We start from the raw sequence: 18,068 nt of genomic DNA on the forward strand, positions 1-18,068 counted from the left end.
AAAACTTTTAAAGTTAGAATACAAGATGACCTTCTGTCAGCCTTTTTGTTTTTGTGATCAGACCCAAATCCAAACGGGCACAACAAGAGACCAAGGAAACCTACATATGAAATTAAGAAACATCCATCCAGTACTTCTCAATAAAAAGTGATAACAAACTTTTAAAGTCAAAATCCAAAATGGCTGCCTTTTGGCCATTTTGTTTTTCTGATCATTCCTAAAATTACATGGACACAACTAGAGGCCAAGAAGAACCTACATATGAAATTTGAGGGAGATCCATTTCTTACTTATCAAGAAACAGCGTTAACAAAAATTGTTTACAGATGGATGGATGGATGGCTGGATGGACAGACACAAGGACGAACAAGACGCAGAGCATTTTTTCTCAAAAAAAGAAAAAAAAAGGAGCTGATCAACTAACACCTTCATTGATGTAAAATTTTCTTCTATAAGCTACAAACATCCATCAGATGTATTTCCCTTGATGAATACAAATCTAAAGTAATTGTTCACCATATACACCACTTATTTTACAAGAAGACAATAAACTACAATTTTCAGATTTCCTTTTCTTTATTTACCTAAATTGATGTAAACTTGTACATACATGTAAAAATTCACAAGTAAAAAGAGACAATGAAATTTAAATGAATTTAAAGTAGATTTAAATAAAATGAAAAATGGGTCATTTTCAAGAGAATATTTAAAACATTTCTACCATGTTTTGTACAGACGTTCAACCTTCTAGATGTGGAATTGAAAACAGGACACTACAATGATTTCAAATACAAAATCTATGTTTATAAAGAATTTCGTGCATCGTGAATTCATGACGTCAACAAGAACTTCAAATTATAAAGTCTTCTTTCTGAATATCTTACTTATTTTATTTCAAACAAAATAAGCCATTTGCATGCCAGACATTAACAGAAAAACTTCATCTCTCTGGATATAGGTTTACATCACTGACATAACAATAATTAATCTAAATCTTACTGTAGTTCAAACATGATTTCGGCGAATTTAGTTGAACTAATACAAACAAGAGGCACGATGGGTCTGCAACATTCACCTGGTTATATATACCAACTAAATATCATGCCTCTTGGCCTTTTACTTCATGAGAAGTGGTTTGAAAGTTTAAACAAATTTGACCTCTGTATTCTTGAATATAAGCCCAGGTCATCTCCTTTCTGGAACTTAAGATTCATCCTAGGAACATATCCTGGCAGAATATTATGCCTCTAGGCATTTTAGTTCATGAGAAGAAGTCATTTAAAGGTTCTAACAAATTTGACCCCTGTGGCCTTTTAATTCATATAATTCACAATTTTGGTTCATCTTAGGCCTGGAAAGGTTTCTGCAAAATTCAATGAAATCGGATCCTGGGTTTTTGATAAGAAGTAAAAAATTTAAATTGTTTACGGGTGCACGATGCCGGATGAAGGTGATTAGAATAGATCACCATGAGACTCAAAAAGTTGAAGCTGGATGACGAACGCTAGGCCACTTGGCGGTTCGGTTCAGCTGAGCTAAAAAGTGCTTATCATATCAAAAATGTTGCAAAATTGACATGTTAGCACTTCATCGTCAACCTTCATTATCCACAGAAAATAGATTAAATAACAATCCACAAAAATTACAATGTAGATATACATTTATGAATTACAAAACATGGAGAATGTTTTCTTAATGACAACGTGCTGCCGTCGGGAATTACAGAAACACTTAATCAGATGACTTTAAATTAATTCTTCCTGGTAGGGTATGAATTCCAGACCACATCAGACAGCACTATAACAGTTATAAGGACAATGTTCCACACCATTGATCAAAGATTGGATTGATTGCTTTTGAAATACTGAAAAATTAAAGATATATACCTGTATTGTCTCTTGATTGATATTCCTATTACTTCGACCATATTTGACAATCAGTAATGTATCTGCTAAACACTTATATCATAAATCTCTCTTCATTATTACCCAGACCTATTACAATGTTGTGATAATTCTTCAATCTCTCCCAGATTGCACTACAATACTGTACATGTGCCTGGTGACTGTAAGGAACATCAACTCCAGTAGATTATGGCAATTCTGCTGGATAAAGTTTGACAGAATACAACCATATAATGTCTACTGCAGTAACCTACATATCCATGCTTTTACATTGCATGCATCTCTAGTAAACTTAACTGAATCAACAATCTCTATATATGAGTCTAAAATCAATAAAACAACATGTTGTAATGCTCTGAAAGAAAAATCAGGATAATTACCATACCCCACAAAATAAATCAAATACTTAACGGCTGGGAGATAAATACTGTGACCATACGTCAGATTTGTAAAATGGTCACGAAAAATACATAATGTCGCACACTGCAGACATTAAAGCACATCTATTTACCTGAATAACGCATATTGCACTCAACACTTTTAAATACAGCTAAATACCAAGGTTCATATAGACTGCTTGCAATAATTTAGCACAGTAGTTACCCAAATTTGTATTATACACACATAAATACAGGGTATTAATTTTTCTTTCATAATTCAAACAAATTTTTACCAGTGCACCATTAATTTAAATAATGAGTGGTTTCTTAATTTGGCAAGAATGCATGAAACAAATTCTCAACAATTTTTATTTACAAACCCTGTTATTCAAATTCAAGTTATATTTCATAAATTAGGCAAGAAAATATCATTTTAAAAATATTTCCTGAGGTACCTTATCAAAAACTTGTGTATACATATCGGTGCAATACAACAGATTTGGATGTTGTCTGAAGTATATTTTGGTGCACTGATTTATGATTAAAGTAACAGATTCATCTCAGCCTTGAATATTAAAGTAAAAAAATTAATATACTTCACAGTTTTTGACAAAAACTTCCAAATAATTTCATCATACTTATTTCTCAATAGAAACATGAATCAAGCAAACACTTTAAAAACAGTGCACTAAGTACCCAACAAGAAAATACCAGGATTATACTAATACAACTGTACAGGTATAGATACATTCAAAACTTCACCTAGTGTATAGCACTTACTGAAAACATTACACACAAGATCTAGCTACATATTTATGATACATTAACAGATATTTGAATGAGCATAAAATATGGCTGCAAATTTCCCATCTCAGTTGACTTAATAGCACATAGGATTTCTGAGCCAAGAGTTGGAGGAATACATAGATAGTGTACAGTGTAAACTAACATAGACTTAGTATGTTACATTCCATACATTTAAATATATCAAATTTCATTAGAATAAATTAAACAAAATGGAAATTGTCATATATGTCTATAATATCCAACTCTGCATCAAGCTGACAACTTTCAGTACAAAATGTTTTCAGGTTTATATATGTAACCAATAAAACACTGGAGATGGTTGTTTCTAGACTAGACTGTCATGTTCACCATCACATGATACTCTTTAAGTATCGATTACATGTACATACCTACAGAAATTCAAATATATCTCCCTGACAAGATTCTTACCCAGCACCGATCAGTAGATCAGAATAATGATTATAATGACACAGCACTGCGTTCCTTACAATGTACCGATCAGTAGATCAGGATAATGATTATAATGACACAGTGCTGCGTTCCTTACCCAGCACCGATCAATAGATCAGGATAATGATTATAATGACACAGCACTGCGTTCCTTACAATGTACCGATCAGTAGATCAGGATAATGATTATAATGACACAGCACTGTGTTCCTTACAATGTACCGATCAGTAGATCAGAATAATGATTATAATGACACATTGCTGTGTTCCTTACCCAGCACCGATCAGTAGATCAGGATAATGATTATAATGACACAGCACTGCGTTCCTTACAATGTACCGATCAGTAGATCAGGATAATGATTATAATGACACAGCACTGCGTTCCTTACCCAGCACTGATCAGTAGATCAGGATAATGATTATAATGACACATTGCTGTGTTCCTTACCCAGCACCGATCAGTAGATCAGGATAATGATTATAATGACACAGCACTGCGTTCCTTACAATGTACCGATCAGTAGATCAGGATAATGATTATAATGACACAGCACTGCGTTCCTTACAATGTACCGATCAGTAGATCAGGATAATTACCATGATGACACAGCGCTATGCTCCTTACATTGTACCAATCAGAAGACCTGGAAAATTATCATGATCATCCAGCAGTCTGTGCAACGAATATGTATCTCCCACTGTCATCTACCTGGACTTAATCTATCACTGACATTATCAGTGTGCAAAAAAAAATTGAACTTATGGCAGTCAAAATAACTGTCCATTGTTATGGGAAGAAGGAAAACAGAAAAATCAGAAGTTGTTTACGTTTTTTCATCATCGGCACAAAGGAGAAAAGATTACAAAAATCACTTAACACAGAATACTATTATCTTATTCTAGCATTATAAGCAGCTATACATTTCAATATCTCTTGATAATTTTGAGAGTGTTTTGTAGGTATAGAGGGGGATTCAAGATCATCAAGAAGTCTATATTTATATTGTATGAAGGAAATACTATTTAAGACATCTTAAATACTGAGTACACTCTAGGGACCTTCATAAAACTAAAATAAATTTCTAATTAAGATCAGAACCCCAAACCTTCAGATCAAAACCATTTCCAAGCTGTAAAGCATAAGAATAAAAGACACATGATTCTTACAAACACATTGTAATATGTACAAAAATATACATACTAGGTAATGTGCAGAATTCATCTGGCTGCTGCCAAAAAATGTTACTTAAGCTTTCTTATAAATAGCATCACACCAACACACATTTGCATACAATAAGTGTATGAAGTAAAAGGATTTCAAATTAGTAAGTACAAATTACAGATATCTCAAATAGATTTTCTGACATCTGAATTCATGCTAGATGCACACTATGCTAACTTTCTCTAAATATCAACATCTTGATAGAGTGGCTATCTGATTAATTTGAATAGGTAGGTAATTTGTACATGTGAATTAAAGAGCAAGAGGCCCAATGAGCCTGCAGCACTCACCTGGTATATATATACCACCCAAGTATAATGCCTCTTGGCCTATTAGTTCATGAGAAGAAGTAATTTAAATGTTTTAACAAATTTGACCCCTGTGACCTTGAAAATTGGTCAAGGTCAAATCTTTTTGCAAACTTCCTCAGGCTTCATCCTAGGAACATACCAGTCAAATATCACTACTCTAAGCATCTATGCCCTTCTGGCTAGGTGAGCAAAAAACAAAACAAGAAACAAAAGAACAAGAGGGCCTGGTATCGCTCATCTGGATATTTAGGTCAATAATGCAGAACTTCACATTTCTTTTAAAGGAAAATATTTCCCCTGATGAGCTTCATCCTACAGATACAGCTTCAAATTTCCTAGGGGTGCTGACAGAGATCAGTTGTTAATCTCTTGATGTCCAGCAATGCTATTAAGTTATAGGATGGTAATCTTAATGGCTTCAAAGATATAATCTGTCCTAAGTTGGGACCAGACCCCAGGACAAATTATCAGTTATAATTGTGTTTACTATCTGATGCTGAGCAATGCTATAGTTATTCAAATGTTTCAAAGAACCAAACACCCAAATAAATTTTGATAATGAAAAATGGACAATATCCTGCAATTAAAAAAAAAAACAAAAGATTGATTTTACTGAAATTGATAGATTTTCCCCATTGGGCCCCAACCCCTTTAGTCCCAGGGGGTCGAGACCCACTGTTTAAACAAAACTGATTTCCCTTCACCAAAGCATGCTTCAGATCAATTTTGGACAAATCCTGCAACTCCTAAAGAACAAGGTAGATTTTAAAGAATTGATAGATTTTCCCTATTGCCCACACCCCTTTAGCCCCAGGGGGTTGAAAGCTACCATTTATAACTGATTTTCCTTCATCCAAGCATGCTTCAGACTAAATTTGGAAAATATCCTACCCTTCCTTAAGAACAAGATAGATTTTAAGGAAATTGATTGATTTTTCCCTATTGGGCCTGCCCCTAAAGACCAAGAGGGAGTGGGGGGGGGGGGGCAGACCCACCATTTACACCAAATTCAGAGACCAAATTTAATTAAAATCCACTCCCTTTTTCATGAATAGTTGCAATATATAGTAAAAGTTGACAGAGGACGTATGTCGCGGTATCCCTAAAAAAAACAACCATTTTCTACCTATTGATAGTTTGAACCTCAAATTTGAATCTTTTAACACATGGTGAGATCATGCATAAATCTAACTATTGATAAGATATTGGCATTGAAATTACAAAGCTCCATGAGGTCAGTATTCACATAAATGGTAAAAGCTGAGGATAGAGGGTTGAAAATGACCACCAGAAGCAACTGATATCACCAATTTTTCACGTCCATGCCATTTATTTAGTATTGATTTAGGGTGATCACTTTTACATCTTGCTGTAACATCATACTAATGCCATCTGACATAATATGAGGTCCAAACTCTGTATTACAAGCTATCAGTATATGGAGAATGGAATGTTAGCATGTGTATTGTCAAAGAGCAACAGTGTTCCACTATACATTTCGGTAAGTAAATTCCACCAAGGCTATTTCTAACTAACTGGAAGACTGATGATTTTAATAAACATTAATCCAAAGCATTAAATCTAAATCCACTCTTTGCAATATATCAATTCTTACTTCTACCAATACACAAGCTGACATGCTTTTTTGGGGGGCTTGCAGGCCCCTGTGTCTTGCATGGCTTCTTCATCACAATATTCAATATGATGAAGAACAAAATGGAACTGCGATTTCTTAACTGTTGATTAACATGTAAAAGTTTCAAAAGATAATCATATTATCATTGATATATATTTGAATACCAGGGTATTCCAAACATGCCAGTGTATTTACCAATTGGTAGCTTTTGTCTTGCTATCTAGGACATTTTTAAATACTGCATCATAATTTGCATAATTTGAATGGGTTCAACAATATCTTATCTTACACAGTCTGACTGATGGTTTAACATAAATTTTGGGCATGAAGGTAAAACATCACTTTTCTACCAATAAGTGATTTTTCATTAACAGGAAATTTCTGAGTGAACTTAAGTCTTGAAAATGGTGAGTTTAAGACAATTTAATCACAACAAAATCTGATTCCCTGCCACCATCTTTATCAATTTGGATTTTTACCGAAAGAATCTGAGAGATGAACTGATCTGTGCTTGTATGGCTGTGTTCTATGACAAGACACTTTACCCTAAATGCTCTTGATAGCATCCAACATGCCTTTCGTATGTTGTTCAGTGAGGTAGCCAGCGGCTTCATAAAAAGTCCTATCTTGAAATGACTTGTTCATGGAGCGATAAACCTAACAAATGAACAAAATCCTACAGTAGACCAGCTTGTCATTCTCAAATCTTCTGACATGTGTTGCATTCCCTACATTCTGTTTGATTTTATGTTTGGTATAAATTTACAAAAGAGTGATTAACTCAGTCAAGTCCTGCTTCGTGAACATTATCATAACAAGGGTAAAAGCTGTGTTATTTACTTCAGGATTAAAAACAAGATTACTCATGTTCATGGATTCTGACTGATCCCTCTCAGATATACCTATACACTACATACAGAAATTATGTTTTTCTACATTCAAAACAAATGAATAATTATTTCATAATGAACATGAATATTATTACCAACATGAATTGTACATTGTACAAAATAAAACCATAACTTCCTTATGTTTTAGCAGTTCAAAATATATCATGGAACATCCTGACAGTACATCACCATGCATCAGTGCATATATACTGATCTACTGTCTTTAAAACATCACATACACCCAAGACAAGTCATTAATGATCAGATGGCTTTGTAGCTGTCCGACAGCCAAGTCCTTGACGCCTTGGCCGTCGGTAGGCCATGACTGGAGTTTTAATGCCAGCTCCGTCTGATCCCAGTCCTGATCCTGGTGTCCAGCCCATATTCTGTAACATCTTACTGCCTAAGTTTGAATCAGGGATAGGCTCTGCCTCATTGCCAATGAAACCTGTAGACAAAATGATCTTATTATTCAGATTGTAAAAATACTAAACAGTATTCAAAATATCCTTAATGTGATGTGAATACTTCAAACAACTCCACATAACAAAGTGTTTTAAAAATGTTTTAAACTTTGGAGTTACCAGGTACATGATAGTACAGAGGATAGTATAAACTTGAGCAAGGATGGCCTTGGAAAAACTTCACAAGATGACATGGAATGATATGGGTTTCATGCTCAGCTAAATAGTCATAAGGTTCTTCATTTTGTCATAATAAATAGGTCTAAAACATTTGGCATATTATCCAAAGAGAAAGTCCTATCAATTTCTTGCAGATATAAAATAGGTTATGAAAAAGTGATGGTGGAGCTGCTGGTAGGGGCAGGCATGTGGTTTCTGAGGTAAATAGCTACCTTCAGTCTGTGGTGTTGGTGGGGGTGTATTCCTGCGACGTTTTGAGTTATCGTTACAGGAGCTTGTGTTGTTACTAGACTGCCAGGCAGGGGAAATCATTCCCTGCATTGAATTCCATACTTGTCGATCTTGGAGAAATCTTGACACTGTATAGCCAGGATGCTGTTAAATAAATAATTGTACAAACTTATATGTAATTAAAAGAACTAACAATGAAGGAATAATAAACATACTAAGAAACTTAAATATCACCATCTCTAGCTCTGATGTTTTGAGCATAAGAAGTATGTTATAATTTGAACACCATATAAAGTTTTATTTGTATGGGGCTGGCAATACATAAAAATTTTAGCTAAAGCAAATAAGCATAATCAAGATTTATGCAGGTTAACAAACACTAAGAAATGAGATATCACAAAGATTCACTGCCCTGTCCACAATGTTGGGTCACATTAACCTATATATCTCTCTTCATAACAATGAAAATATGTGGACTCCAAAGTTTTGTACAGATAATTCTGTAATAAAATCAACACTTCTCTAAAACTTTCATTCCATTTTCACTATCAAAACAGCACATATGAATAGCTTCAATAATGATATTGTGTCTTCGCATCAGTGACATCAGAACAGATCATCATATTCAAAGATGTTTGCAAATCTCAAGATTGGTGACTTGCATTCAAACAAGCTGTTTCAAATGATGTCTGCAGTACCTGTCTTATTTATCATAATTCAAGGCAATATGCACACATTCATCATTATTATCTTATAAATCATTGAGAGAAAGCAAAGACAAACCTTTTCTTTCAACTTTCTTCTTCCAAAGCGAATTTCTCTGCCAGACTAAGAAAAAACAGAAAGACATTGTTGTCGTAAAGAGTGAGAATAAAATGAAGATTACCTAGATTCATTGCTAAAAATGTAATAGGTTCAGTTTATCATTATGCTTTCTTAAACTAAAGACAGCTAGGATTTTTTTTTTTTTTTTTTTTTACTTTTAAATACAGAAAGCAGGAAGATTCTTGTCACCTTTGCCATGAGCCTGGACACTCTGGCTTTGAATGCCATCTGTGAGGATTTGGAGAGGTGTTCAAATGTTCCTGTCAGTATTTGCTGAAACTCCTTATCTGACTCAACTTCTCGATGACCTGCATCATTTTCCCACCATGGAATAATACCAGGAATTCCACACGCTGGACCACCCTCATAGAAAAAATCACTCTGCTCATCATCAGCTGAAAGAGCAATTTTCAATTCTGGTACTTCTTAAAGCAATTAATTATCCTTTTAGCAAATTCTAGAAATTAGGCAATTTCAGAGGTTAAATAACAAATCTGATGGGTCAAAACATACAGGTAATTGACATATCCCTCCATAATCCAACAGTCAATCAAAAACTAATTTTCGGGAGTCAAAAACCTACTCTCAAGGGTCTACTAAAATCCAAAAATGATGTCTTAAAATCAAACAAACATTCAGGATTCAAGATATGCTTAAGAAACAAACATAGTTACCTTCTCTTCCTTCATCATTGGTGATAAGACCATCACTCTCACTACTGCTGAGACTTGAGCTGCTCTCTCTACAATGGCCATGTGTATTAACTATAAATATATGATTTATTTGACACAGATAATACCATTCATGCAAAAAAAAACTGTGTTCATGATCATTTCATCATAAATCATTGAGCTTGCAATTCGGATGTTCATATAGTGTATTGACTTCTCTTTCAATACTTAAATTGTTATCTGGCAAATCATCTTTAGGACAGCAAATGAAACCCATAATAAGATATGAAATCTATCCGTTTGGAAAAACAATTACTAAGGAGTACTGGCACTGGTTATATTTAAATTATTTTTCTTACTTTACCATGCTGGGCTCTGTCCTTCACCAAATAACACATTTTTTCTTAGTCTGTATATAAAACCTATAAATTAGTCCTCCTAGCCAGTGACTACTTAATATCTTCATATGGTCAAATTTTTGTTTATCTAAATCAGTTAGGCAACAGCTTTTTTTCTTTCTTTTTTTTCCAACAGGGTTTGTTCTAACAAGAACATGTGTTATGCATATGAGAACATATGCCAATTTAACAGGTGCATGTACACAACTGAGGGTGGAAATTGAAATAAACTAAAGAGGAAATGAACAGACTGAAAAACAAGAAATCAAAATCAAGGTCTAAAGCGTTGCAATGGGGGCAGCAGAATTATTTTGGGTCTTTTCAATGTACTCTTAGTAAAAGACATGTTCAAAAAACAAAATATGAATTTATCAGGGGGCCAACTTTTAGTACGGCCTCATAAAATGAAAATATATAATACAGAGACTTACTGTGAGCCTACATCCATAGTATCCTCATTCTTGGATGGTTTACTCTGACTGCTGCTGCTGCTGGAAGGAAAGTCTGTCCTGGACTTGGAACTTCTCTTTCTTTTCCCTGGTAACACAGAGACTAAGAGTCCATTATTGTCTTTGCTAGTGAGAGGTGCTAGGGTTGCTTCCTGGTCCACAGATGAGTTGTTGAGAGCCCCATCACTGCCATGGTGATGCTGGTACGGCTTTGGTGGATGCATAGGTGGCTGCATCATCATTTCTGGATCATTGTCCACCGCCATAGACTTATACTTCTTCCTTCGACGCTGAGGACGTCTTGGAGAAAAAGTTTCTGTCACAGAATCAGATTCAACTGATGGCACGTAACTAAAATTCAACGGCATCGTCAACCTAGCAACTGTTGATGACATACCAATATCATCTGAATCACTTTGCTGGATAATGTTTTCCATGTAATCCTTCAGAGCTTCCTCAACACTACTTTCTGAAGCTTCACTGATGTTTCCTCCATCAACTATGAATGTACGGCGCTTCTTTCCTTTGCGTTTTCGACTGCAACGTTTGGAGGATGACCCTGAGGGTTGACCCTCACGGGATTGAGACTTGGTGCTTCTGGCTGTCTCCTCAAGAGCACTTGCCAGGTCATGCACCAGCTCATCCATCCTCACGAATTTGTTGTTTGAAAACACTCGCAGATTTTGAAATTCCTTCACAATATGACCCTCCATCAGTACAAGTATGGACACTGTAAAAAAATAAAGACAACAAGTTAACATAATTTCCACAACAGAATATAAAAACCAGAATCTTGAGGGGGTGGCAAGCTACATTACTTTTGCCTTGGTCCATTTCTATGACCATGCTATCAGAACTTAGATCGTTACATTTGTGGGTTGACCTGCATTGTACCCCTATTGTTAAATGATAATGAAAGCACTGATAATCCATGGCCAGATTCAGCTGAAATATTAACTTTGGACTGGTGTATGCATGAATGCTGTTCTATAAAAAATTGAAACATACTTATCAGTAGTTAACTATCCTTCTTAAATTCTCTCCCGTGGCTGAAAACAATTTTAGAATCCATATATAATTTCCTTTCACGGAATCCTGGTGTTATTTTTCTGGGAAGGATGAATGGGGGTAGATACATTAAGTAAATTTCTTTCTTATATACATCGTATAGAGATGTCATTTTCACCATCAGCTAACATTTCAAAAAAGACCCATAACATCCCTCGATGTGCAAAATCATTCTGGTGAAAAAGTCCATCTTGTGTATACGTACTATACCAAAAAATGACGATCTTGTCATCCGTTTTGTTCACAGTATGAACAAAATTTGTAGTCATACAAGTAAGGAAGTTAAAAGATGAAATTCCACAAAGAATCTATTTTAAGCTTGTGACAATAACTTAATAAGCAATCAAAATAGACGAATCGCAACAGCCAACACCATTGTAGGCGTGGAATCACACAAATATAGAACGGAAAAATAAAGCGATCACTTGTTAAGCATTGAAAAGTTATAGAATATTTTTGCATACCAACTTCATATCTTTATAAAAAGCACATGCAATATTATACTTGGATTCGTATTCTCCACGAAAACATGATGCAAAACATTGAAGCTGGCGTCGTGACACATTCGACCACCGCCATGACTGTTATGATCTCAAGTCTCGCGATGTCTCGGACATTCACGAGACGTTAGCAGACAGTAAGAAGGGAAAATGGCAGATCTGGGGCGCAGAAATATAAATCAGAAATTCGCTGAAAGTCTGTACAAGTACAGTCGTCCAAGGTAAGAGAATACAGGAAAGTCCAATTTTTCTATTAACTTCATTAAAGGGTTGACGTCAGTGTACTTGCTGAAGAATAAAATCGGATAATTTTAGGCGAGGCCCAAGACGAGCATATGGTTGTCAAGGGTTACAAAAGAAGCTTAAGACTGTCAAGTTCCCATATCAGCTGATTGTTGCGAGTTGATATTGTGTATTTGGGTTGGTAAACTATTGTCTCATTTGAGATATTTAAATAAATCCAAATTAGGATATTCAAATAAAAAAACATCATTTTGGAAAAAACCCAACTGAGATAGTTGATTTACCATTAAACCATGATCTACATTCTAAATTCTAATGGCAATTATGGTCGGTGTAAATGACACAATTTTACAGAAAAATACGATATGTGGTATGTTTGCCAACAGAACTCAGTCATTCTGACCAAAAAATGCCTATTTCTAACAAGATAGATTCCTTACCATGATTCATGTTGCTATCTTGCACAGAGTAATTTATATACAAGTAGGTACTATAACTCAATTTAAACCAAAATAAATATTCATCATTTACAATGTAATCCATCTATTGTAATAGGAATTTTGATGTTTAAGAGTCACTGTTTCTGTGTCCACAATACTGATATAATGCCTTAATGTCACCTTTTGCCGCCACCTGAAAGAAATAAGTTTTTAAACTTACCATGAAGTTCAAATTATTTATCTGATTTAAGCTTGTAATCCCATCTTCTCATATGTCATATGGGGGATAAGAAGAAGCTATTGTTACACAATCCTTCTCAACTGTCAGACAGGAGTTAAACTCCATCGCTCTTTAACATCAAACAGGTTCAGCAGTTCACTACAGAAACATCTGCCTTTCCTACTGTTGTACAAGGAAAACTGGAGTATGTCCAAGTTACACTATCCGTCCCTGTCAGATCATCTGTCGCACCATAAACAGTACACTATTCACTCCATCCTTCACATGATCTTTTGTCAGACAGGAGATGGGATAAACTGTACATTCCATCCTTCTCTATTGTCAGAAGGGGAGTAAACAGTACACCCCATTCACTCCATCCTTCTCTTCTGTAAGATAAGGGATAAACAATACACTCCAATCACACCATCCTTCCCTGTATCTAACATGGGATAAACTGTACACACCATCCTTCTCTTCTGTCAGACAGGAGAAAAACAGTACACTCCATTTATTTCATCTTTCACTCTAACATGGGATACACTGTACACTCCATTCACTTCATCCTTGTCTTCTGTCAGTCAGGGGAGAAACAGTACACTCCATTTATTTCATCCTTCATTCTATTTGACAAGGGATAAACAGTACACTCCATTTATTTCATCCTTCATTCTATTTGACGAGGGATAAACAGTATATTCCAGTCACACCATCATTGTTATTTGTTCACAGGATACCAGAATATTCTCGCCTCCATCCAGTGGTGCCACGGCTCTATGTCCAGGAATGGAAGACCGATATGAAGAACAGGGAGCTGATTGTTAAGGTATATATGCAGTATCATACCTGTATTTGTTTTACTTGTGTTAAACATGTGATGATGAGTTCCTTTTTCACTTGACTACTGTATCACAAACTCCTTATACTTGGCCTCAGACCACAATTTTAATTTTTCCTTTAGTTCTACCAGAGGAAAATGAAAATATAGAAATTTGTAAAGGATCTTGTTTATAAACCATTTTGTACATTAATTCAAGATGCATGAACCTACAGTTGGCAGAAATATCTGCACTTAAGAAAATATTTTCAGTTGAATTTCGACCCCAGCTACTGAGTCCTAAAAATAATTACACTGTACTTTTCCACGTAGCTAGATAAACATGAATATTTTTTTATTTAAAATTTTAAAGGTCACTAAACCCAATTAGGTACTTCGTTTTCATGAAAAGAAAAAATAAATAAAAAAGAAATATAGGTAAGCTTGGAAAAATATTTGGTAACTGACCAGAAATTTCTGTGAAGTCTACCAGCATGTACAATATGACCCTTAATAGTACAGATGTGATCTGAGGCCTATTAAGCAGTGCTTTTCAGTCAAATTACTTTACTAAACAAAGAAACAGTGCAATATTTGGGATAAGAAAGCTTTTTGCAATTTCTTTTTTAAATCTTTGTCATTATGAATTCCTGTATTGTTCCCTTTGTAATTTGACTTGATAGATTAACTTTGGTGTGAAAATTATTTTAATCCTCAACAACATTAACCCTTCAGGGCAAGAGTTTGCATGTATCTATAATCTCTGAGCCTCATATCCATTGGAACACTTTATTTTCGTAACTGATAATGATACCATTTTCTAGCCTTTATGAGGATGTTGCACTAGGAGTGATTCTTGGTATGTAAGTTTAAAGCATGAATATTGTCAGAACAGGTCATTAACATTCCATTTTAGTCTAGATCTATTAACAATCACATACTATGCTTGAACACATACAAAATTTGCAGTATTACACGTATAAATCATTCTTAAAACTTACAAAGACCTTCAGTCTGTACATATTGGTAATAAATCTTGTTTAAAATGTCTTAAAGTATGTAAACTGAACATTGAGCTTTTAAAAGCACACACTTGAGCTTAATGTGCCAGTTAATCTACAGCAAAGAATACTCCTCATGTTTTATTGTTTAACTCAAGTGTTTTGTGTGCTGAGTTTTTGTCATGTTGATCATCATTGGATGATTAATAAAAAATGTTTAGAACCTATAAAAACTGGTTGCATTTGATCACCATGGAAACTGCAGTTCTGGTGGAATTTTCAGCAACTACTTGTCAACACATTGTACCATTATATCTTAAAGTGGTAGCTAATGTCTTTAGTTGTTTAAATGTCAAGAAAGATATACATAGATAACAATCTATATACAGTGTAATTATCATATTGAACTATGTATGTAGATTAGTTTAAGCATATATATATATAATCACAGTAGTATAATTAGTACTATAACCACTAATTCCACAATTTGCATGTTGTGTACCCGATACAGATATCTAAATTTGCTACATAAACATCTCTGTACAACAATAAATAAGACAAGCTTTTGTGCAATTTCATCTCTATTTTTTTGTAGATGTTAAGGAAGGCATAGCCTATCACTAACCACAGACATCAATTCTGGTTGCCAGATTTGCAGTTACTGTAGCAGTTTCATACAGTAGGCTGCCACAGATAACTGAAATTTATGTTATCATAACAGCAAATTCCTGAATTATTCATTCTAATATATTTACATCCTTTTATTTGAAAAAAAGAAGCAATTAAAAAGGTGAAATCTCTTCATTTAATGAGAATTTAATTTTGTAATGCCCTTCTGGAAGTAAAATTCAAGTAGTATACAAAAATAGTAATGAATTGGTATAACTACCTTATCATGCATATATGATATACTGTATTGATAATGAGCCTCTCATTAAAGGATTAAAGTAAGACAGGACTTAACATATGATATTATTTGTTATATTGTTTGATGTCCATATTAAGTTATATTAAGGAGTTGGACAAATATTTCTAGTTTTCAGTTGATGTTCATCATGTGCATGCTAAAAATGGCATTAGATTATAATGTTGACTCCAAGCTATACCAACTAGCATGATTTGTTTTTACATTTCCATAGATAAGCTTAGAACTAATTACCAGCATGAAGCATGCTCCTTCCTTTTGATTTTATGAAACTTCATATATGTTTAGGTTTTTTGGGGTTTTTTTTTGTTATAAATGCATTGAATGAAAGAGGTTTTTCATGGTGTGGACATTTTCACAAGTACATATATGTTAGGAATAATAGAATCCAAATGCATCAAAATAGAAATAACATTAATTTTCTTTGAAATAAAAACCTGAATGACTGTATCCATTGGTGAGGTGATATCATCCATTTTGTTTCTTTTCAGATCTTAGTAGGAAGTATAAATTGATCAACAATTTATTCTGTTGACCTCACATATATGTTAATCTATAAAGATAAATACTAGATTTTGCAATTCTTACACCAGTTGGAGGGTTGGTAAAATAAAAGATCTTACAATTACTGAAGGGTTACCTACAACCTTTAAAAATATGTTGATGCACAAAGTCAAGATCACTTAGAGCTAGGAGTCAGTGTTTGACTGAATTGTTGAACAATTCTTTTTACAAACATGGCAGTGATTGTATGTTTTAGGCAATTCATTGCAGGAAGGCAGAAATTGAATATCATGAGAACTTTGTTACCAAATAGATTCCTGACATTGAACATGATAGATAGTGAAATATTATTTCATTGTATTCCAGAATGCAGAGCTGGGAGGAATTCCTCACGTGGAACATGATGAAAATATGTTCTTAGAAAAACGTGAACAGATGCACTACAATGTGGAGGACCGGAATCGTGTTGAGGGAAAGTACAAAATGCCAAGCAGGGCAAGATTACTTCAGCCTGATTTCCACCACGAAACCTCTAAATACCAGAGTGAACTAATGTTCCGCAGAGCTAGCGATATAACAGAATAAGAATTGAACTTTTGATATTTTTGAATAAACACAATGTGATATAGGGTATGCTATGAACATGTTGTGATATGAATATACATGTCTTATGTGGATTTCGTCCAGATTTAATGCAGTATGGAAGTTACTGGTATTATTGATCAAAGATCCCTTTGTCACACTCATATGAGGGTTTAATTCATCACAGGCCTTCTATTATTCACAATCAGTATTAGTAATTTACTTCACAATGGTTAACTTGCCATTTCCATAGACTTGTGCAAACTGTGATTATCTATTTTTGTAAATCTTTTATTATTACATAGTTTTACAATCACATTATGTTTTTCTTCGCACCTGCTTTTTAATATATCATTCAGACTTTAAATATTTTAAAAATTCTATTTACTGTTGAGAGTTCTTTTGCCGATATTTTCCCCTTTATATATATGGCACACTCCTAAGTATTTTTTGTACCTTAGTCATACATAATGTTGGAATTTTGTATCTATATGTTGCATGCAGAGTTTTACCGAAACATATTTTCCTTCTTTGGTTTGAAAATATTTCTCACAGGGGCTTTCAGCAAGTTTTCATAATAATGAATTTTAAAAGCATGACTTATTTTGGGTTGAACTTAAGCTTGTTTTCTTTATCCTTTTTTTTTTTGTTTTTTTTTTGTCTTTTTTAATTTACTGTTGTAAATTGATATCCTTTTGTGATACTTCTGTATATCTAACAAAGAAACCTTTCATATTATATTCATCAAGTGCTCTTTGTCTTCTTACATATATTGATATTTTGTACAAAATCTTTCTCCTCAACATAGTGTAATTTGTTTTGATTATAAGCATCTTGTACATCTTCATTTATATACAGACTCACTTTACATGGAAGCACAAACCTGTATAAATAGCTGATTGTTGTTTTTATTTGTGGTGTTAATAATAAAAAATATTGAAGTTTTC

At 34.1% G+C, this 18,068-nt stretch overlaps 2 protein-coding genes across 3 annotated transcripts; one reads left to right on the plus strand and one right to left on the minus strand.

The window, feature by feature from the left end:
• Positions 1 to 7,704: 7,704 nt before the first annotated feature.
• On the minus strand, positions 7,705 to 12,454 carry LOC132562804 (G patch domain-containing protein 2-like). Of its 2 annotated transcripts, none has more exons than XM_060227575.1 (7): positions 12,394 to 12,454; positions 10,804 to 11,551; positions 9,978 to 10,045; positions 9,493 to 9,698; positions 9,262 to 9,306; positions 8,460 to 8,622; positions 7,705 to 8,051 (listed from the first exon to the last, which is right to left on the minus strand). In XM_060227575.1, exons 1-7 carry the CDS (start codon positions 12,452 to 12,454, stop codon positions 7,858 to 7,860), a joined length of 1,485 nt encoding a protein of 494 aa, XP_060083558.1. In that variant the 3' UTR covers positions 7,705 to 7,857. The 2 variants fall into 2 exon arrangements, with proteins under 2 accessions (XP_060083558.1, XP_060083559.1); XM_060227576.1 differs by having other exon boundaries at positions 12,354 to 12,415.
• Positions 12,455 to 12,533: 79 nt separating this feature from the next.
• LOC132562799 (testis-expressed protein 43-like) lies at positions 12,534 to 17,750 on the plus strand (the record flags this gene model as incomplete). Its single annotated transcript, XM_060227570.1, has 3 exons — positions 12,534 to 12,610; positions 14,025 to 14,118; positions 16,906 to 17,750. Coding segments are annotated over 3 exons (390 nt in total), but the record flags the coding sequence as incomplete, so codon positions are not given.
• Positions 17,751 to 18,068: the final 318 nt, after the last annotated feature.

This window comes from Ylistrum balloti, unplaced genomic scaffold, assembly GCF_031769215.1.
Source record: "Ylistrum balloti isolate Yb309-2 unplaced genomic scaffold, AGI_CSIRO_Ybal_v1 Utg371514, whole genome shotgun sequence".
In the NCBI taxonomy this organism is placed as follows: domain Eukaryota; kingdom Metazoa; phylum Mollusca; class Bivalvia; order Pectinida; family Pectinidae; genus Ylistrum; species Ylistrum balloti.